General features: G+C 39.4%; 1 protein-coding gene across 4 annotated transcripts in view; it reads right to left on the bottom strand.

The window, feature by feature from the left end:
* Positions 1 to 835: 835 nt before the first annotated feature.
* PANX2 (pannexin 2) overlaps positions 836 to 22482 on the bottom strand; it is a 24607-nt gene continuing 2960 nt past the window's right edge. Inside the window, exons 2-4 of one of the 4 annotated variants that reach the window (XM_037389268.1) lie at positions 4560 to 6011; positions 3526 to 3599; positions 2579 to 2685 (exon numbers count right to left, since the gene is read on the bottom strand). In XM_037389268.1, the coding sequence (XP_037245165.1) occupies positions 3568 to 3599; positions 4560 to 6011 (1484 nt within the window). In that variant the 3' untranslated portion in view covers positions 2579 to 2685; positions 3526 to 3567. Of the gene's footprint in view, positions 2686 to 3525; positions 3600 to 4559; positions 6065 to 13341; positions 13445 to 13853; positions 13987 to 22482 lie in introns of those variants that run through there. The other 3 variants (XM_037389266.1, XM_037389267.1, XR_005104473.1) reach the window with 3 other exon arrangements.

The raw sequence follows: 22482 nt of genomic DNA, 5'->3' as shown, positions 1-22482 counted from the left end.
TGGCCGCCATTAGCTCCACACCACCCTGTGCTGAGACCTCGAGATGTTACAGCCAGGTCCTTCAACTGTCCCCAGCACCCCCTCCCCTGCCTGCCGTACGTGCCCTGCGCCTTGCTGCCTGTTTGGTATTTGGCTGTTCAGGTGTCCTGGTTTCACTGGGTTAGGGTTAATTTTCTTCTTAGTAGCTGGTGCAGGGCTGTGTTTTGGATTTGGTGTGAGAAAAGTGTTGACAGCACTCTGATGGTTTTAGTTGTTGCTGGGTGATGTTTGTACCAAATCAAGGACTTCTCAGTTTCTTGGGCCCTGCCAGCCAGAGGGGTGGAGGGGCACGGGAGACTGGGAGGGGACAGAGCCAGGGCAGGTGACCTGAACTAGTCATATGGCGTCCTGCCGAGTATATAAGCTGCGAAAAAAGAAAGGAGGAGGGGGACATCCAGCGTTATGGCGTTTGTCTTCCCGAGTAACTGCTACATGTGATGGAGCCCTGCTGCCCTGGAGATGGCTGAGCACCTGCCTGCCCATGGGGAGTGATGAATGAACTCCTTGTTTTGCTTTTGCTTTACTTATTAAATTGTTCTTATCTCAACTGCTGAGTTTTACATTCCTTCCCGATCCTCCTCCGCATCCCTCTGGGTGAGGGGGGAGTGAGCGAGCGGCTGCGTGGGGCTTGGTGACCGGCTGGGGTTACACCACGACATCAGGCCAAAAAGGTTAGGCATAAATGAAGTCATGTATGGGGGGAAATGGTAGCTTTACATGTCCTGCCTACTGCTTATAATAAAATCCCACTTGTACGTGACTAAGCTAGGAAGTAGTACACATTAAACTATTCAGAATAATAGGTATTTATTTTCAGAGCTATTTTCATTAAATATTGGTATAATAGATCCATGTCTGAGGTAATAAATTAAAAATAAAGTCAAGATTTCAGTCCCATATTTTTGCTGCATATTTTTTCTACCATTATACATAGTTTTGAAGCAAACACACATAGTCCATAATTCTGAATGCAGCCAGGAATATTATTTTAACACAGTCACTTTTTGTTCCACTATAATTTTGCTGAGAATGGTTATTGCATGATACACTTTTAATAGATGTTTTAGTTATACTAGAGTTTTCTATTAAATCACACATACCATAGTTATAGGAAGATGGGCATGAAGATGTGCTTTGAGCCAAGGACGGCAAATATTGAATCAAGAGTGATAGCACATACTGCAGGTTTATTGTCTGCCTGCACTAAAGCCCAGATCCAGCAAAGCCATTTCAGTGTGTGCTTAGCTTTAGACGTGTGAGTCGTTCCAGTGTCATCCATGGCCTTAAATGTTTGCTGAATCAAGGACTAGCCACGCCTGCAGACCTCCGTTGATAGTTCTTTAACTGTGTGTTAACTGAAAACAGTTTTGCTGGTTTCCTATTTTGTAAGATATTTTGTAATGACCTTCCTAAGATTTTTCGTATCAGTGAAGCACCCATGAAAGTTTCTAACCTGGTTCATAAATACACTATGAAAAAATAAGCAGCTACAATGACTCTCTTCTACATGTTTTGTTAAAAGCAACACCTGGTTTGAAAAGTTATTAAAGTAATTTTTCCCATGGTAAAATATATTTAAAAAAATAAACTCTTCATTTCATAATCTTCCATCAAACATATAAGCTCATTAAAGGGCGGGGCATACCTCAGGTATTTTCATTTATAAATGCAAGAGACTGAGTGTACCAATCTTTTTGCACTTAAATGCTGGTGGTCATAAGGCCCTTTCAGCTAAGTCTCCATCAAGCCCAACACTAGTGAGCTAAAGAAACAAACAAACGAAAATTTTGCTTGCATATAACTTTTTCATAATCCTGAATTGAAAAAAAAATCCTCCCTGCTTAGAAAAAACCTCTTATTTAACTGCTGCCATTAAAAAAGTATACCTCACCTCCATGTTGTTTTAACTTTAATCAGTGATTCTGAATACAAAGAATTTAAACACTCACTAAAATTACTGTGGCATGCCGTCAGACTCTTAATGTTCAAAAATTGTGCTAATCCCCACCTAAATCAGGAAGCTATAGTTTAGAGCTCGAGCTAATGCTTGTCTTGGTGTTAAACGTCTATTTCCACCAGATTTTCTTTATTCTATTTTGCAAATGACTGACAGTGCTCATGATGTGATCCTGAAAAACTGTTTGGTGTTGTTACCAAAAGCTATAAGTCTGTGTGAAAACTCTCCATGCTCATGCAGTGAATTGCATCGTTGCGGGGGACCGTGGCCTGCACTGCAGTGGTCTTGGGCCTGGCCACGGGGGCACAGCTGCACAGCCCAGGGTCTTCAGTACTCCACCGAGCTCACAATTGCCATTGGTTCATCAAATGTTGCCAACCTTATCTGCTTTGGAGTAGGGATGGAGAGAATTTCCCCAGTGTCAGTTGGTGAGTGAATACCATTGTCTATTATGTTTGAAACTTCCTCCTCGTGATCCTCGTACAGCGTGTTGATGTGCAGCAAAGGGTGGGCTGGGTTGCAGTTCAGTGCAGGTGTTGGCTCTGGCTTGACTTGGTTCAAAGTCATACTTGTTGCAGCAGAGGTTGTGGCTATATGGTTGTGGTTACATGTGACAAAAGCCCCAGCAGTAGGCACAGTTCTGCATGTCTCAGATGAGTATAGGATCTCTTTTGCAGGATGAGAGGTGTCTAAAAGAAAAAAAACCAAAACCAGCCAGTTAAAAGACAGGTAGTCTTTCACCTTTCCAGTCCATCAGAGAGGAATGTTCTGGACCAATAAAAGGCATTGGCAGTTTTGCCACTGATTTCAGTGGGAGCAGGAGTGGACACAAAAATGAATTGTCTTGGGACCCTTTGAGAAATCCAACAGGACTGTTTCAAAACAACAGGGTTGTGAGGTCAGGGAAACAGGACAAACAACAGATGGGTTTTGTAAATCTTGCTCTTTGTTAGCATGCTCATGCTTCCTTACATGAATGGTGTTTTCGTAAAATGAACAAAAAACAACTGAAAAGTATCTTTTATTCTCCTCTACAGCCTGGCAGGTGTTTTTCAAATGTTATGATTGAATGTTTTGACAAACGTTATGACTGTTGAAATCCACCGGATGGAATACAAAAAGCACTGATATTTTCAATGGGAAAAACTAGTGGTTACACATTGTAAGCCACTCGTCTTTAGAAAGAACTCAGCAATTTGACATTAACTGATGTCTCTTTCCAGAAATTGTAAGTCTTCCTTACCTGATGGACTGCAATGTAGGTCTAACTCAAAAGCAAAGCTGAAAATTTTAAATGGGAATGGGGAGTAACAGAGCCCCAAAACTACAGTAATTATTTTTTGCCCTTAAAATATTCAAGCACTAATTTAGATGAAGGTAATTGAGACCAGAAAACCCCAGTAGTTTTGAGGAGTTGAAATCAGAGCAGGTGACTGGATAAGGAATGTGTAGAATAGCTCACATGCACATTGGGGAGTTGGAGGGCTCTAAGGAGCATAGGGATTTGGAAGTGACAGAAACTTTTATACCTCAAATCACTTCTTTGCTGGGCAGTGGGGTGACGGTAGCTGTCAGTCTGTCGAAGCCCAGAGGGAGGTCTTAGCTTGTAATGAGATGAGAGCCATTGCTTTAAGTACATACAAATCTTTCTGCAACTTCAACTGCATAGTGCTTCTTTCTTATGTCAGTAGCTTACAAAAATAAACAAGAAGATATCTGTCTATCAGTTTATCTACTGATCTATCACTTTTCTTAATGCTCACATGGCTTTCCTCATCACTCTAGCATACAACAATTATTGATATAATTGAAACACTCCTTTGAGGTAAGAAAGGGACAGAATTTCCAAGACACACACAGGCAACTGAGGCACAGAAAGAGCATCTCCTGTGAGGCTACATGGGAAGGGAATGTCAGAATTCCTGAATCCCTGACCAGCATCCACACTTCAGACCATCCATCCTCTGGTCCACATGAGACAAAGGGCAATTCAAAACATCTCTTGTGTGCGTGAAGAACAATACCAGTAGTCTGAGTTGTAATTTCCTAGGTGGCAAGCACATGCCAACTCCTAAGAACTGGTAGTTAAAGAGAATTTTTTCTACAGGCAGCTTTAACTGCCATTAGCACAGTTTCTCACAGACTGCTAAGTGGCTGTTACTGGTCATCTACCATGGCAGTTCCCATATGACTTGAAAATAAGGCAGGTTTGAAACATGCCAGGTGCTGTGTAGCAGGAAAGGTACCATGGAGGCCAAACTCTCCTCATTTCCTTGGCAAGGCATGACCATATTCGTAATTGTGAAAATCTGGTTACACTTGAAAAATTACCTGCACCTACAGCCTCGCATGCTGTTTTGCGATACCTGTTCTCTATCCTTATCCTCCATATAGCTGTCAAAGAGAGAGAACCTCCATTTCTGAGGCTTGCAAGACCTAAGATTATTGCTATCCCAAAATCTAGCAAGGTAGGTCAAACAGTTCAGATAAGCTTTGAGTTCCCGAAGTTCGCTATGCAAATTATGGTCTGTGGAGGTGGTATGGGCATTACGGCATACTGTACCTTTGAGAGAGGAGGTAACGTGTACTACGACATTCTCTTCCTGGTTTAAAAATCCACCCTCTTGGCTTTTTGATGTAGGCATCGAGGGGATGGCTTGAATCTCTGGCTTGGTTTTTTTGCTACTAAGTATATATGGATGAACATCCAAGGAAAAGTGTCGCGTGTGTTTTTTTTCACTGCTTGTGCTTGGGATGGCATTTGGCTCAGTTTTATGAGCAGACGATTGCTGTGAGGTTTTTGCAGCAGACTCCAACAAAGGAGCTATAAGGCTGTCTGTTGCTGTTTTTCTCCGCACAGGCTTCGGTTTTTCAGGTTTATGGTTCTCAACCTTCATAATGGCTAACTGTTCCTTGAATGGCTGAGGAAGGGGATTGGTAGTTGGGATCCATTTCATTTTCTTCCTTGGTCTCTTAATGATGAGCTGCTCATTAGCATCAATGTCTGCTGGATCAACGCTAGGGTCTATTGTTTGGATCCCTGAATCACGCATGGTTGGAGTGGCATCATGGTTGGACTGGGCCAACGCTGCAAGCAGCTGGCGTACCACATTGTCATACATCAGATCGCTTTCATTTGTAATAAAATCCAGACGGTTCAGTGATTTTATGTGGTCCCGATTTTCATTACAAAACATGGCCAAAATATTGATATCACAAAACTGGGACTTCTGCCACTGTTTCTTTGTCTTTATTCCAACTTTGTTCAGTTTATCAAATATGAAGTTAGACTTGCGAAATATGAAGAGGTGAATTAAGTTGATGAGGATTATCAAGTTCATGAAACAGAGGAGAACAATATCTACACCAGCAATAATCCGCTGGAGCTGGACAGATGGCAGTTTACAGTTCACTCTAATGTGCAATTTGGAGCTGCTTGTTTTGTCTGGAGGCTCTCCTAGTGCACAAGTAAATTCATTTTGCTTCTGTGTAGCATAGTAGGTGGATAAGTAGGTGATTGGTATGATGCTTAAAAAGATGATGAACAAATGTCTCGCAAGATAAAGCTTAGCTAAAAAGTTACTTCGTCCTCTTCTTTCCAGGTATTTCTCAAACAAGTTCTGTTCAGGGCTTTTTTCCTTCTCTGCATTCTCAATGATTTCTCTCTTCTCTCTCTCAGTGATCCCTGGGCCTTTGGACTGAATCTGTTTCTCTATTTTTGGTGCCCGCCCTTCAGCTGCACGGTGGTAGCAGTTATCGATCTCCTGAAGCAAAAAATTAAGCTCTGAAGTCAGTCGGGTGGAGGCCAGAAATTCCCAGCCCAGAGCTGGAATGTACATTATCCCAGCAAAAGCCAGCAGTGCATAAGGTAGGAACTTATGCTCAAACAAGGAGGGCCAGTGGCTGGCATCAACTCCTGGCAAGGCATCTTTTAATTCTGTCCAACAATATCCTCTGGCATACAAGGCTTGATCGCGGGTGAAGTTGTGTGGTGTGTAACAGTATATTGGCTCCTCTGTATAACAGAGAGAAAAGTCACTGCTGTGCATTTAACCTACAAAAGGAGCTCTGGAAAATAAACATTTCAAATTATATCAATTTTTACTGTATCTTTACATGACCGTTAAGCCCTCCATGTCTATTAGGCAGCTCAGCCTGCACACATCTTCACAAGCCCCCAAGCAACACTATTTACCTGTAAGTTTTAGAATGAACCTGAGCTAGAAATTTCAGTGAGAAATACATATTTTGGTTTAATTACCTCCCTGAGAACAAAATCCTAAACAACTGTGACCTAAACTCTGTAAAGCTAAAAGACCTGATAACTACTATACAGCAGCTGAGGATGTTATGTGCAAACGCTGAAAGGCTCATTTAGGTGAAATTTAAGGTTCACCCCAGCTAAATATTCTAAATAGAAAAAAAAAGTTAGATGTAGCTGAAGGCAATGTTTTTAATCCTTATTAACAAAGTCTACTCATTGGATATGGTAGAAAAAATTGAAACTTAAAAGACTTACAAGCATTTAGTCAACTGCATCCCTCCCAGCTAACACTCTTGAATTAAAGTGTGACTAACCAGGACAGAATCTCGTGTGTTAACTGTACTTATCACTATGAAAATTTAATTCTACATTTGAAATTGTAACATTGTTTTTTATACAATGTGCAATTAAATGCTGGAACTTGCTTCATACAGTATGATGGAAGAAACAAATACTGTGGATCAAGAAAGCAATCAGACAAAGTAATGGAAGAAAAAGTATAGCAAGGATTATTAAATGCACAGTGATGTAATTTTTCTCTCAGGACATGTTTAAGTCACAGGCTGCTGGAGGGTGGAAGGGTTTATCAAAGGAATTAATACCATATGCTTGTCTATTTTAACACTCCTTCCTAAGCATTTGCTTTTTGCCATCATCAGAGACAGAGTGCTGGGCTAAAAGGACTTTTGTCTCGACCCAGTAGATAAATTATGTTCTTACACAATTACATTTTTCTAGCAATACATAAAAATAAGATAGAAAAACTTGTGAAAGCTAGAACAGTATTAATTGCCCAAAGAATAATGACCATTATCAAAACACCCTCTTCAAAGAAGAAGACCATATCTTCATATTTTGGCAGGTAGAACAAAGAGAATATATTTTACAGTGTTCCGGTGTACCTTTTAAAAACTTTCTAATATTAGACCCACAGGAAGAAGGAAGGCATGTTCTCTTGAATTGAGAATTGCTCAAGAACACCCAGCTTGCTCCATTTCTGAATGCAGTCTACAATTCAGATTGAGAACAGCTCACTGGAAGACAGTGGTGGTACTGTTCTCTTAATAATATAAATCAATAGAAGAAATACTAAAATATAGTGTTTGATAATAATAAAATATTAAAAATAAATAGGTAGACGAAAACCCTTATCCTTTTGACTTAACAGAGGACTCCTTACTTAAGCAACTGTTTCTCATATGCAAACAAACCAAAAGCATTTACTACTTCTTTGGTAAAATGTTGGGGTTTAAACTTCTTCTGTGACCTACAGAGAGCTACATACTGATAACTGCACAAAAAAATATTTTTTTAATTGATTCAGTGAGGATTCTTTTCTAAAAATACAACCAATTTAAACCAAATTGACAGAATAGATGATGCTACCTAAGACAGCATGTGAAGTAAGCCTTGCAAATTCTTTAAAGACCTTTAAATTCTTTAAATTCTTTGAAGACTATTTTTAAATGATCTAACTTCAACCTCAGAGGAGAGCTTAAAGCACTGTAATGTTACACAGCTTCCCATTTAGACTATTTTTGTGTATTTACAGCCATGTGCTACAAGAAAAATGCCCACTGACTCTCCTGGTTTTGGTGATTACATGTATGTCCTCCCAACCCTACGCATGAAGGGATGCATACAAAAAATTTCAGCTCCTCCTATGAGAGAGTTACTGTATGATTTCCCAGGAGACAAAATAGATTCCGTTGTGAAAACGTTCCCATGGGGGAAAAAAGGCAAAGAAGCGTGGTGTGTTTCTCATGAGCATAAATATTTTTAATTGGGTGTCCCTAAGCTCAGTAGAACCTGCTAATATGAAACCTAGTTTCCTGTGACAGACATGGGTTCATTTCCCCTAGGTCTCAACACCATGAATACTTGGGAAGACAGTAACAAGCATTCATATAAATCATCCATCAGGATTATTTTTGGATTCGTATATCAGTTGCTACTACCAAATAAACAGCAAGTAGTTCTCTTCACTGATACCTGAAAGTTAAGATGACTTCTCCCAAAATGGCATACATACAACAACAATCAAATATATATTTATTTTATACATTCAAAAAGGAAAAATACAAAAATGTATTTACATTTACATTGGATAGATCAGTTAGAGACTAACTCTGCCCTCTATCCACTGCCACTGCTTCCAGTCTGAAGAGCCTCACAACTCCGGTTTGGACTGAGCAACTTCATTAGAGGCTACTTTAAAAATGGGGCTGCCCAGACCAGTAGAGAAAGCAAATGTAATTTTACAGGAATTTTTTTTGCTTTTCCTGGTTGCCTGATAAGTTGTGAGAGATCTCTCACTTATTGGGATAGCTGAGCATGGTGTCCTGTTCTTATTCAATGTTTTGTTACTTGTTGACGCTAGTTCAGTATTTTCTTTGCACATTTGTTAAATTGACATGATTTTCATTATATGCCAGATAAATCCCAAGACCCTTCAGATGAAGCCCAATTTTCAGACAAGTCAGTGGGACTTCTGATAACTGATTCAAGTGGGGGCAAGTGAGTTTCAATGCAATTTTATTCGAATGGCGTTTTCTAATAATTGAGCCATACTCACCATCAGTGAACGCCACTAATTTTGGTGGTTATTCCACGACGGAACTTAGCTTAACCTTCTCAGCATAGGACTTGACTCACAGAGCATAACATCAGCTTAGGAAGCTCATTCATTTAATCCAGACAATGAAGAAGAGAGGAATACCCTTTCAGATAATGTTTCAAAGCGAAAGACTAATTTAGCTGTTGCCTGGAGGAGCCTGTCTCTCTTCATTGACAAAAGGCTGCCAAGCAAGATGCCACTAGGCTTGAACTAGCATCTGTGAATGCTGCTTCTTAGGGGATGGCAGCATTTAACCTGGCATTTAACACCGTGAAGGTGTTTGACCCCATCATAGTAGGATATGGACCTGCTTCTCCTCTACTGCAATCTCTGTCCATCAGGAATAAATGAAAAAGAAAAGCACTAGGTCAATAACTAATCTTGCTTGTTATGAAAGATGGCAGTAACATATAGCTGGATCTCAACACACAGATCTGATGAGGACAGGGGAGTAATGAGTTGTTCTCACACACATAGCTCACTTTAGCTGTGAGGGCCCTACTTAACGCAGTTTCAAGAAGGCACAGCAGGCCTGTTTTATTATTTTACAATGTTCCCCTGCTAGGCAAGTAGCATTAAAGAAACAGGCTGTAACAGTGTTAAAATCATAGTTCTGACATGGGATCATGTAATATAAAAAAATGTATTTGCTTTTAGCTTTATATTCATAAATATATAAAGTTTCTACTGATATTCTTATTTCACCCTGAAAATGCTCTAGCAGTTTAATAAGTTTCTTTTTCATATAACCACTCCAGCCACCATGAAATGCAGCTTTTCCCCCAAGACTCCACAGTTTAATTGCATAAGGAGTAACTGGTCAATTATGTAGGAAAAGACAATAGAGTAAGATGCTGTAAAGAACATTTTTGGAAAAGCTTAGGGGACATTATTATGGCTGAGTGGATTGGTCATCTTCTCAATGTTGTCTAGGCTTAAGCCCATAAATGCAATTTATCCCTCCACTCTCCTTGATAGCTACATTCTTGTGAGCCAAAGAGACAGAAATTCCTACAAAAAAAACCCCAAAACAACCCTGACAGCAAGGTCAACATCTCCAAAATAATTTTTTTTCCAGTTCCAAACACTGAAAAGGCAGTTCAGGGTAGACATGTATCTGTGATTTGTACACGTGTGCATCTGTAGCAAAGACAGAAAAAAAGTACGGTAACTAAGCTGCCATTTTTATTGGTGGCTGGAATACTAAACTCAACTTTTCTGCATTAAATGGGATGGCTTGCTGCAAGATTTTTTAGTTCTGATGTTCAGAATAAAATCTCAGTTAAGTTCAAAGTCTGAAGGTCTGCCCTTAGATTCACCTACACGTGCCAGAATACAAAGTTCAACACAGTTTCAAAAAAACATCACTCGGAATACCTAAGAACAAATCCTGTCTTCAGTAATACTTTCCTACAGTCACTGTCATTCCCAGGAAATGTTCCTTTTAAATAATTTTTAAGAGGCTAAATAACCCTGTGCTCATGCTGTGCAGAAATAATTACTACATCAGAAAAAAAGTCCTTGATGTTAACATATTGTATAGTATATTATACTTTATCTTATACTGACGAGTATAAAGATGCATACTAAGAAGGTTAGCTTCCCTTGTTTCAATAATATTAATGATCACAGGAGCACTACATCAGATGTTTTCAACAGTTGTATATAAATACATTTTATAACGCTCACTATGAATGTAAGTAGCTTCTAGAAGTCCACAAAATTATTCTTGTGGATAAGCTATGAGAGACATCTCACTGAATTTTCTGGACATACAAACAAGTTAAAATAAACAAGACAGGATTACTGAGTCAGTTGTGTAATACAATTGATTGTGGTATGCCACCTGAAAAATTTGAAATCCCTTGGCAGCTAAGGTTTTTCACATACTCCATTCTGTATCATCTCATCTCATCAGCTTAAGTACTGCTTCAGTGGAGAAAAATGAATTGCAGGAAGTCATGTGGTATAAAAGGCATAGTTTATGGGAATGAAACAGAGTGCATGGTTGTGAGAAGACAGGCAAGACAGGGAGATGGAGGAAGAGGCTGTGATCAAACAACTCGTTAGAAAAGACAATATGGAAAGAAGGAATGAAGTATGGAAGCTAGGAGATGCCGAGTCTGCTGCCTGTTAGTAAAGGCTCTGAGAAATGCTTGTGGGCTTCCTGCAGGCACAGACTCCCACTCCTACTGTTCCCAGACCAAGGTCAGCCACCTCCCTTCAGTGGTTTCCCAACCTCCATATACTTCAGTATACATTCAGCTGCTCTCTTCAAGAGGCCCTGAATTAAACACCGTTTGTCAGGCTGCAAGTGCTAGACATGAAAATATGTTAGATAAATAAATCTCCTGCTTAATTTCAACCAGGAAATACAGTATTGTAAGTTCTGAAATTCCTCTATCAAGGGGCTGGGGTGCTGAGGTTCGGGGTTGGAACCCCTGTGAAACTTCCCACTGCAAAAATCAATCTCAGATCTGGAAATGGAGTTACCAATGGGAAAATCTGCTAATTGCTTTTTTAGACCGCTCCCGGAAGTTATACCCCTATGCACAATGATGGAAACGCCAGAAGCAACCTTGGAAGTTACCAAGTGCCACATCCCACTCAAAGCAGGGCCAAGACTGAGTTCAGACCAGTTTGATTAGGGTTTTGTCAGTCTGAAAACCTCCAAAGATGGAGACTATACAAGCTGCCTGTGCAACCTGCTCCAATGCTTGATTGTCTTCAAGGTGAACATTTTTTTCTTTAGGTCACATCTAGCAAGAATGGCTGATTCACACAGGAGTGATTTTTTTCACATTTGGGAAATAGCCATTTAAAAAAATGAATGCAATGGCCAGTTGCACTAGGAACACATTAAGTAAAATATGGCTAGAAGGCTATCATTGAAATACAAGTGAGCCTCAGTATTGCATCTCAGTCAAAGGAATAGATCAACAGCACAGTTCACCAAAGACGCTCTTTGGGGTATGTGTGTGCATGCATGTGTGTGGATGTCTGTTTTCCTATCTATAAAAAAGAAAACCTTGCAAAAAAATATGAGCTGGTGTACGGGAAACAGAAACGACACTGTCAAGAAAACATGGTGAAGCTGTAAATATGTATCGTTCTCCATTGCCTCTGCAAAACTAAGTTTTTACAAGTCTTCCTGGGAAAGCGAGTGAATTGCATCTAACACAAACATTCCCTTGCCCCTTCAGAATAAAAATAACAATGCCAATCTCTTAATATTCAACACTAAAAAATTCGATCTGCTCCTAAAAAGACATAAGTGACTTCATGCACTGGACAGTTCCTTTGAAGCCAATGGGATTACTCACAGTGCATAGAATTTGGCACGTGCATCTCTCTTTGAAGAACTGATGCTGTAGGGGGGTCAATTTCAAGCTTCTAAAATATTATTATGATAAAAAGTTATTTAAAGAAATAATGACAACACCTTACAATGCTTTGGGTAGACATTAGAAAGTAAGAAAGGAAAATACTAGTAATAAACAGTATATACCCGTATATAAAAGGGCAAATGACCTTTCACACCTACCACATTCCCAGTGAAATAAAGTATATTCACCTAAAGCACAGTATAAACCATAATAATAAATTGTGTATGCCTCTTGTGACCTCCAGCTTTTAGAATTTACTCTGGAAAAAGAAATCACACCTCATTAATCTTCCAATTGAACTGCATGATTTCAGCATTCTAGTGCTGTAATTCAGTAATGCAGAAGGAATAGCACAATTTTCTTACAACAGACAGAAAAAAAGGAACCCAGTTTTCAGAAAATACAATTAAAAAACAAAAAAAGATGAAAATTCTTCTGCTTGCTACACCAAGACGAAAGTAAGTATGCCTCTTCTCTTGTGCAAAAAATTATTCGAAGATCTAGGAGTAAACATTCAGTCTGACCACCACGGTGTATAGGCAGCAGGAGTGGTGCCTAGGTGCCGCTGAACAGGCTGGGTTTCCCAGCTCCTGGACAAGTGCTCTCATGCTGGAGACCCCAGTTAAGTATCAGGTAGAGTATACTGATAGATATATTTACTGAGTTAATTATATAACAGACTCACCCTGGGCCTAGTGCTTCCTAGCTATTGGCTTTCTGCCCTTTTGAAGAGGATTGCTAAATCATCCTTGTGCTGGTGCCCAACCTGCCTATGAAGAAAAGCTGGCATTCCAGTCAAGTTCTCTGATGCACTCATTGTACAGTCCCCTCCATTTGACTCTAAGAAGAAATTCAGTGTTTAGGTAGAATCTTTGATTCTCCCTGCCCATCAGATGCCAGAACACAAGTTTCTAACAGCCAAGATAAATGAGAAACTCCCTAAATTCAGCAATAAATGCCAGTACTTGGCAAGGGTAGTCCTTATCATACTGCTCTCCTTACATTGTGTCACATATGTGTAAGCAATCAGACATACATGCCTCATTCATCTTGGGTACTAAAAGCATTGCACAAGAAAGCAGGTAGCAAACTGTTTATTTTGAGAAACAGAAATAATTTATTTAGTAGTTTTTCAGAAACGTTTAAATGGAAAAGAAGAAATGTCCTGGATCCTCTTCTCTCTGGAAAAAAGAACAAAAAACATTCATGTTACTGAGGTTGAACCTGTAGTCTAAGGAAGTATAACATTATCTAAGCAGTATACAGGTTTTCCATCTCAGTCACACAGTCCGCAAGGACTATGTAACTCTCTACTTTGAATGTGATTTCAACAAATTCACAGCCAAAGGAAAAACTCTCTTAATTTAAGTGGTTTATTTCAACTACTTTATTTAAAGGTTAGAAATCAGTACAGCATGAGGATGGATTCTGGAAATTACTTTTGTGTATCAACTGTAGTCATACAGTCCTATTTAACTCACCAAGTCATATGAATAAGAAAAGAAAACATTCAACAAACTAAGCCTTAACTTAGCAAGCTAATTATTAATAATTATTACTTTTATCAAAACAAAAAGACAATACCTTTACCTTTCTTAGGGAATATTCTTTCCAAATCTGAATATAGGTTCCATGCCCAGGAAGTCGTCCTAAGGTACAAACTTCTCCATGATTAACAAGGTAAGGTATAGCCTTTTTTGCCCACTCTCTGAAACCACTTGTCCTGTTTAAGAAAAAAATCTTGAAAAGAAAGTCCCTAAAGAAATGAGATAGGAAACCACTGCTGCTAGTAAATTTTACTGGCCTATACTCTACAAGGATTAGTCGTAATGGCTGAGATGTAGATAAGCAGTTTCAATGACTGATAGGTAATGGGTTACCCACAGGGGTAACGGCAATGTAAGGGCAGCAGCAGGTGTCCCCATATTTACAATTTATGGTTTTTTCCTTGCAGGACTGCTGCTTGAACTGCATATATTTTGGATCTGCAGAATCAATAAATTAGTAATGCACTTTCCTAGTGTATATATATATAGTGTATATATATACATTTACAGAACTTTATCCCTTGGATGTAATTAACATCAGCTCTTCTAAAATTAGCTGGCATGCTGAAGTTCACTTACCAGCAATTTGAGGCTGAAAGACTTGTAACACCTGCCCAGGTTATTCAGGAGAGAAAGATACCTACTCCTACTTGGTTGATATGTTGAAGTCTGTTGGAGAAGGTTATTCCAGAAATGGCAACTGTTATGCAGAAGGTGCAGAAACACCTAAATGAAATCCCTTAGGTTGCTACTCTAGAGGAATGTTTCCTCAATAATGAGCTACCATCTGCCATGTGACGGCCATGCGGTATGATGGTAACATCATTGGAAAGAGAGCTTATTTACAATGACTGTACTGTTGAACATCACTAGGAGCATTTCTTCCTGTGCTCAGGAGAGCTCTGTGAGAACACAGAAAATAACCTAAGAAGGAAATGATGATGCCAGTAATTGTACATAGAGGTGTGTTTCTGTATTATAATGTTGCTTTGTATTATGTTAAGATTTAAGGGAAGGTTAGATCTGAATTTAAAAGAATGCATTCATCAAAATATAATTAATGAAATTCAGCCATGCACACAGTCCTACAGAAGAGATCTGAATAATATTTACTTCTAAATTTAGCGCTTACATGAGAAGATGAGTGGAATTTGGTGATGTACAGATCTTCTGTACAGGAGAAGTAATGTGTGAAAATAAGTGTTTTAATGTTTTCCAAAGAAGAAAAAATATTTTTTGGCAATTCAAAAAAATCCCCTCTGGAGATGGATCCCCAAAGCAATTACAAAAGCACCCAGACAGTATGATAATGTGGACTAGAGTAACACCTGAAGTGAACCGCGAAAACATACAAATGCCAAAGTAAAATGAATTACGAAAATCCAGTGAAACTGATGATACATATACGAGGGTGGCTTCTTAAGTCATGAGTCAAGTACAAAATACAAATACAGGAAGCAATATGGAACAGTAGGTTTGTTCCATTACATTATTGTTATTTAATGACTAGAAATGAAAAAGATTGCCTGTATTAAGTACCTCTTGGCATAAACACAGCACCCCAAAAATGTCATTGAAAAGGAAAAAAAATGCCAATAGTTTGCTCATTATGTAATAATGTTATTATAATAACATAGTGTTTAGGAGGCAGAGATGGCCGGTCTACTGCTTTTTGTAGAACTGGTTCCTCCATGTTCAAAGAAATTGGGTTTTTAAAGTAACAGAACCATTTTGATCTGTCACAACAGAGCCAGGAAAATCAGCGTCCCAAGGCTCCCAGGGGCTCTGCCAGTTCCAGTGTGGAGGTCTTCTGCCCTCCTGAAAGGTCATGGATGGCACAGAACAGAAGGTACCTCAAACTCAAAATGCTGAAATACTTACTTCAGCATTTAACTAAAATGCTCCAGAAATAGCCACTGAGCTCTAAGATGCAAAACCCACACCACATGTCTCTGCACCTGGCTGCATCATTGCTCCTTAGAATCTGCACGACAGGCATGGTGCCAGTAAAGAAAAGCAAACAAATCCCCAAAACTCGCTATCATAATGAACTGCTGTATTTCCCAGTTCAAATGGAAGAGTATAATACATACCTGGGACAAAATCTCTGGTGATGTAAATATCTGCAATGATTTCAGTGTTTTTCTTAGAATAAAACCTCCACAAGAATCATGCCAGTCTACTGAAAAATTATTTAGCTTTTGTAACTAAATGTGTATACCTACTGAAGATGCCCACTGCAGTCATTTTTAACACTGACAGAACCCAAGGAACTCAGTAATGATGCAGATTCTTCTTGAAGAGTTGTACAGCTCTAAGAAACAATACAAGCTGAGATTTCTTCTTGATCATGGACGCATAATTTCTATCTCATTTAGGGACAAAAAAATCCCCTCAAATACTTCAGGGTAGCTTTGAAAAAGAGTCTCTACCTTATTCTTATGTATTCACAAGATTTCTTCTTGACAAAGGTGAAAACTAATTAAGTACCTCTTACACAAAAATATTTCTGACCATCTGTTCAAATTGTTGAAGTTATCTGAAAGCATGTACTAAGTTAAAGCTCATCCACATTTTGGACCCCTTCACGTACATGACACTTGAGAAGATAAAGGGGTTAATAGTGCAAACAGGGTCATTAAAGTGCATACAAAAAAAAGATTATGTATACGTGTCAATTAAGTTTGAGAAATGGAATTCATGACAGAAAAATATCTGTAGCCACTAGGAACTGCAGTGGAATGATTACATGTGTGAGGCTCAAGCATTTCCTCAAGAATACCTTTCTATTTAACATTCAGCTGTGTAACTGCAAATCTTTAAATGATCAAAACTCATAGAAAGCCAGCTCGCATATCTTGTGCACAGCTCACATTTGTGTGTGAACTGCCCTTACCCTTTGGGAAAAATTCCATCAGCAGTGCAAACAGCCAGCAGCTTAACTGCAGCCAGCCTGTGGCTGCTTGTACTATTACAGTTCTTTTTAAAAATATGTGATTAGAAAGCACTTAAACACAAGTGGTACTGAGACACTTCTTAGAAAATTCTCTTTTCACTGCTAATGCCACCTCAGAACCAATTTCTGCACTGGTGTCATCATGTACATAAAACAATCTGGCCCTGTACTTTTCGCACAAAAAATAATCCTCAAAAAATGTCATCTTCACTTTCTTACTGTATGTGGCTTTAAGTGCAGTTGAAGTGGAAAACAAGATCAAAAACCATCCATCAGATAAGTCACATAAGTACAGCATATGTAAATATCTTGCCCTCAACTTGCAACACAAATACAAAGTAGAACTCCATCTCATAATACAGAAATCCTCAACATATACTATTTCAAATATACTGTAGGGTGAAATGCGTAAAAAGACATTAAACTCACTCATATACAGTATTACACTGTGAAGTAAGCATTGCTTATGCAAATGATTACAAATCAGAAAATAAAACAGAAAAACTTGAACTGACCCTTCAGTCATTTAACTTACTGTCTCCTTCCATTACTTCCTCATGAGAATTTTCTAGGAGAAGGGTGGTAGAGGGCTGAGCTACGTAACTGCTAAGAGACATAGAAATACAGTATTTATGAGCAACTTTTTGGTATTTTGTAGGCACTGTTTTATATACCTAGCAAGAAAATCAATGCCAAAGCTTGGCTTTTGATTAAAGTACAGAAGTCAACTGGATGATTGTTTTGCTTTACTTTATTAAAGTACTGGTATTTAACAGCTTTTGAGGGAAAAGCAAACATGATTGCAAAATGGCAAGAATAATTCACTGTGAATAGAAAGCACAAGGCACTACACAAGAGGGATATGACTTGGCAATCCCTGTAATTGACCACATCAGTTCTAAAACTTTTGTAGTTTGGAAACCGAAATATTTCAGTATGGTGAAGATAACACATAACAGAAACAGCAATGTATTCTCCTTTGGGGCCCACCACTCTGGTCCCTTACACAGAGAACTCCCACAGACATTACTGATAGTTTTGTTTCTTAACACAGCACAACACCGAACTGGAATATTTAAACCACTTACTGAAAACATAAAACAATACAAACAAACAAAGCAGCACATCATGAAAACCAAGTATCTCTTCATCAACTGGATTGCAGAACAGTGTCTTGGAAGTTCAGTGAACACCATGAGATGCTTCACTACAAAAGGCTACCACTCACTGCTCGTAGCATCGTTGCTGGTCACAGAGGACAGAATACAGTACTTGCTGACCCAGCAGCATCTTACTTGTAGCTGTGGTTTGTATGTACTAGTTCCATGGTAAAAACAGGGATAGCAGAGGATAATAGAAAAACACATGGAACATCAAACTGATAATTAATATTGTGGTCTAATACTTTGCATTCTGTGCATTTTAGAAAGTGAAAATGGAAACGTGGTGTATATTAAAGGAGTAATCCCTTTTTATCTAGATCCGTATCTCCCCTGACTTACCAGGCCTTGACCCGAGATACTGAAACATCGTAACTAAAACCAACTGCTGAACACCAACACAGTGTTGTTCATTGTGTTGAACTATAGCTGCACTAGAGCCTGACCTACTAACAATTAGAGTTGGGTGGTTTACCATTTTTTTCACTAAATACTAGCCTAAGACTAGTCTGCTTCAGCAAAGAAACACTTCAAATACTTTCTTTAAAAATAAATAAATAGATAAATAAATTAAAAAAACCCAAAACTTTTATTGTGAGAAAGGGAACAATCCAGCAGGCTCCACTGCAGCTAAAATGGAAGGACAAAAGTGACAACCTGTACTCACAGGCTTACAATTTGCTTCTCCACCAGCCAGTGCCTGGTATAGTCACCCATTCCGGCACTGGGCAGTGCAGTACTACCAAATCTGAACTCTCTATTCATGTTAGCTGCATTTTACTTCTAGTCTGCACAGGAATAACTAACTGTTCAAGCTGCTAGGGAATGAAAAGTCAGGCTTCTGGATCTTTAGGCATGGGAAATCAAACCTCCAAGGAGCCAAATCTAAGCATGGACCTTTGCAAAGCACTGCATATACATATGCATATATATCTGCATATCCAGCAGATACCTAAGAATGTATAGGGTGTGACGGGGGTCATGTCATTGTTCTGACAGAAATTCAAACACACTGGTATTTGTATTTGAAGAAAAAATCTAATTGCTGTCTTTAAAGCAGTAATTTCCAAACCCCCCAGCCCCAGAGCAAAAGGTCCCCTGGGACTACCAGCTGTGAGCACTGTTATTCTCAACAGACATTGCTACAGGGGAGGTTTCCTTTAGCCTGTGCTACCTTCTGTACGCACCTTCACCAGGGCTGAACCCTGTGACTCCAGAAAACTTAAATCCTGATCCACCCACTGGGTCAGAGAAACATGCCTCCAAAACTTTCCTTATCATTCTCAAGGTCAACATATACTGGCCTCTAAATACCCGATGTCCTGGTTTTAATGAAGTCTGTCCGTGGGTGAGTTTTAGAAAGGGAAACAATATCATTCTTCTCTTGTTGGTGCTCATGTGGGCTTTCTTCGTGTGGGGTAGCTGACTATTGCTCCTAAACTACTTGATGATGACCTTATGCCCAGTATAAATATGGCACATGGATTTATTTTAATTAACTTTCTAGGTGTGTCCTTTCTGGAATCACACTAGTTTTCTTGAAAAACAATAAGGGAGAATTTGGAGACTCAGAAATTATGATGTATGAGGTTAGCTGAGTGGCTTTCCTTTCTCTTATGAAAGAAAGTTTAGGAAGTGCAAAGAAAGGCTGTATGCATTTCTTTGCAGAGGGACCTGTGCAAGAATTGTATCTTACTTCAGCGATCAACGTGAAGTCCGGTCTTCACTGAAATCAATAGTCAAACTCTCACTGACCCTTTTGCAGCTTGAATTTAACCCTCGAGCACATCCTAGCGGTGTGTATGCCCCAGGCCTTCCCTCTGCAGAGAGCTCAATTTCACCCAAAATGCACTGCCATCTAGTAGTGAAGTTTGGAAAACAGAATTTTATCTCCCAATAAATGTTGGCTATGTTACAGATTCATTTACAGGGCAAAAAAGTGAACCAAGGATGACAGCCCATTTTTTCACGTTGAGACAGACTGTAAGGGCACTAAGAATCCAGGACTGCATAACAAGGAGTGTGATGAGCTGGTTGAGGGAGGTGATTCTACCCCTCTACTTGGCTCTGGTGATATCCCATCTGCAGTACTGTGCTCCGCTCTGGGGTCCCCAACATAAGAAGGACGTGGACCTGTTGGAGCGAGTCCAGAGGAAAGACGTGAAGATGATCAGAGGGCTGGAACACTTCACCTATGAAGACAGGCTGACAGAATTGGGGTTGTTCAGGGTGGAGAAGAGAAGGCTCCGGGGAGACCTTATAGCAGCCTTTCCATACTTAAAGGGTCTTATAAGAAGAACGGAGACAGACTTTTTACTAGGGCCTGTGGGACAGGACAAGGGGCAACAGTTTTAAACTGAAAGAAGGTAGCTTTAGATTGGACATGAGGAAGAAATTCTTTATGATGAGGATGGTGAGACAGCGGAACTGGTTGCCCAGAAAAGTTGTGGCTGCCCCGTCCCTGGAGGTGTTCAAGTCCAGGCTGGATGGGGCTTTGAGCTACCTGATCTGGTGGAAGGTGTCCCTGCCCATGGCAAGGATGTTGGACTAGACGGCTTACAACCCAAACCATTCTATGATTCTATGATCCATGTAATAGAAGAAATGCCCTATACTCAATTTAAAGCCTTTTGTAACACATAAAGTTCAGATGGATTGTGATTAATTCAGCAAATCAGCATAGTATCTGCTAAACAATTAGGTCTTGCCTTTGATGCTACTGCAACAGTAATTTATCATTTAATTTCTGAAAAGTGATGTAAAGATCAGAACACTCCAATATGAGGACAAACAAATCACTCTCATGAATAGCAAATGCATTAACCTAACTGCCTTTGCCCATGATACTAAAACATAGCTAATAACTTTATCTTCACTCACAGGTAAACAACAGTATACAATATATTTTACTATAGATATAATGATTTTTAAGGTTGTTAATGATCACCTTTTAAATAAATAACACACTCTTTCTTTGTCCTGTGTTGAGGCTGAATTCTGCTTTCATACGTGCTTCACCACAGCCTCTGGCTCTAGAAGGCTTAGTGCCACCCTGGGATGCTCCAGCTTCCTGTGACGATGGGGTGCCTTCTGCACACTCCCGGGGCAGGACATCCATGCTGCTTGACCAAGCAGCTCTCACTACACTTGTTGCACAGACCATACAGTTGCTGTTGACTATGCTTTAAGCTACACTTGATCCCACGCACATAAACTCAAAGGTAGATCAGAGAGATAAAAGACTCTTAGTTCCTTTATGCACTTGTCATGCAGATGTTCCAATCCTCATCAAAAAGTTTTGTGAGAAACCACGGCTTTTTGGTAACTACACTTTTATGTCTCAAGTGCACACACCACTGTTCCAAGAGCTTTACCAACACTGATTTAATAAGATGGTATAGATCCCAGAAAAGGGGGTTGTTCTAAGTTTAGTGGCATGACAGTAGCTTTCCATGGCTTGCAGTGGATATCACTAAAATGGTAAGTATTAGATAAGCACACAAGGGCCCAAAGCAAAGTTGGGAAGCTACTATGATATTCACAACTAAGGGGCAGAAGAACCTTACTCAATTTCATCAGCAAAGTTTGTACTTTTCATACCTAGTATTTAAATTGTACACAGGGAGCATATCCAAAGCCATCAAACAAAGTCAGATTTTTTCCAAAATCAGTGCCAGTGCATGGGTGAAAACGTAACACAAACTTCAGTATCAGTAGTAAGCTTGTATCCAGCTGGACTATTGCTATTACCAGGGTCACTCTCTGGACAGGATTGAATTAGTAAAGATGTCTGAGTAAATACTATTTTGTTAACAGAGTAACATCTGATTCAGGTCACATTAAAATTAATAGAAGTTTTGCTCTTGAACTCTGTGGAAGCAGAACTGAATCCACTAACCCTGAACTCCTCAACTCCACCACAATAAAGAATCTATTTAGCTTCATCAGACACTTAAGTGTTTCTATTACATTCTCTTGTATCTTTAATTTTTTTCTTTTTCTCATACTATGTTTCTAACTGCAGACCATCTGAACAAACACATGACATCATATGAGAAAAAAAGTCTTATCTCGTGTTTTTCCAAAGACATAAGGGTGTTTTCTGTGTTGCCTTACAAGCTTTGCCCAGGCAAGACACAATAGGCTATTGCTCTAGATCTCACTGGGGCAAATAAGCATACGCAGTCCATAAGTGTACACAAGTGACATTGCTTTTAATACTTCTGAAAAACAAATTTGGAACACAATTGTCAGCCTAGAGAATAGTCTTCCACAGCACAAAATAAACTCAATTGCAGCGATGTAGGCAGATGCGAGCAAATTCAGTAGATACCCTATCTTTCATGTACTTGTGTGGACCACGGTTTAGCCTTGCAGAGGGGATATCCACTGTATAAATCTGAGCCTTTTAGACTTGGCACCTCCTCTGCAATCTGCAGTCTCGGAGGGCTTGATCGCACGGAGCAAGTTACTGCTGTCTCCACAAACAGTCATCCAAGGGCTTCTTCTAGGAAACTTACACTATGTAAAGGAACACACATGAGGGGGCATGACCT

This window comes from Falco rusticolus, chromosome 5 (assembly GCF_015220075.1).
Source record: "Falco rusticolus isolate bFalRus1 chromosome 5, bFalRus1.pri, whole genome shotgun sequence".
In the NCBI taxonomy this organism is placed as follows: domain Eukaryota; kingdom Metazoa; phylum Chordata; class Aves; order Falconiformes; family Falconidae; genus Falco; species Falco rusticolus.
This window is presented reverse-complemented; position numbering and strand designations above follow the sequence as displayed.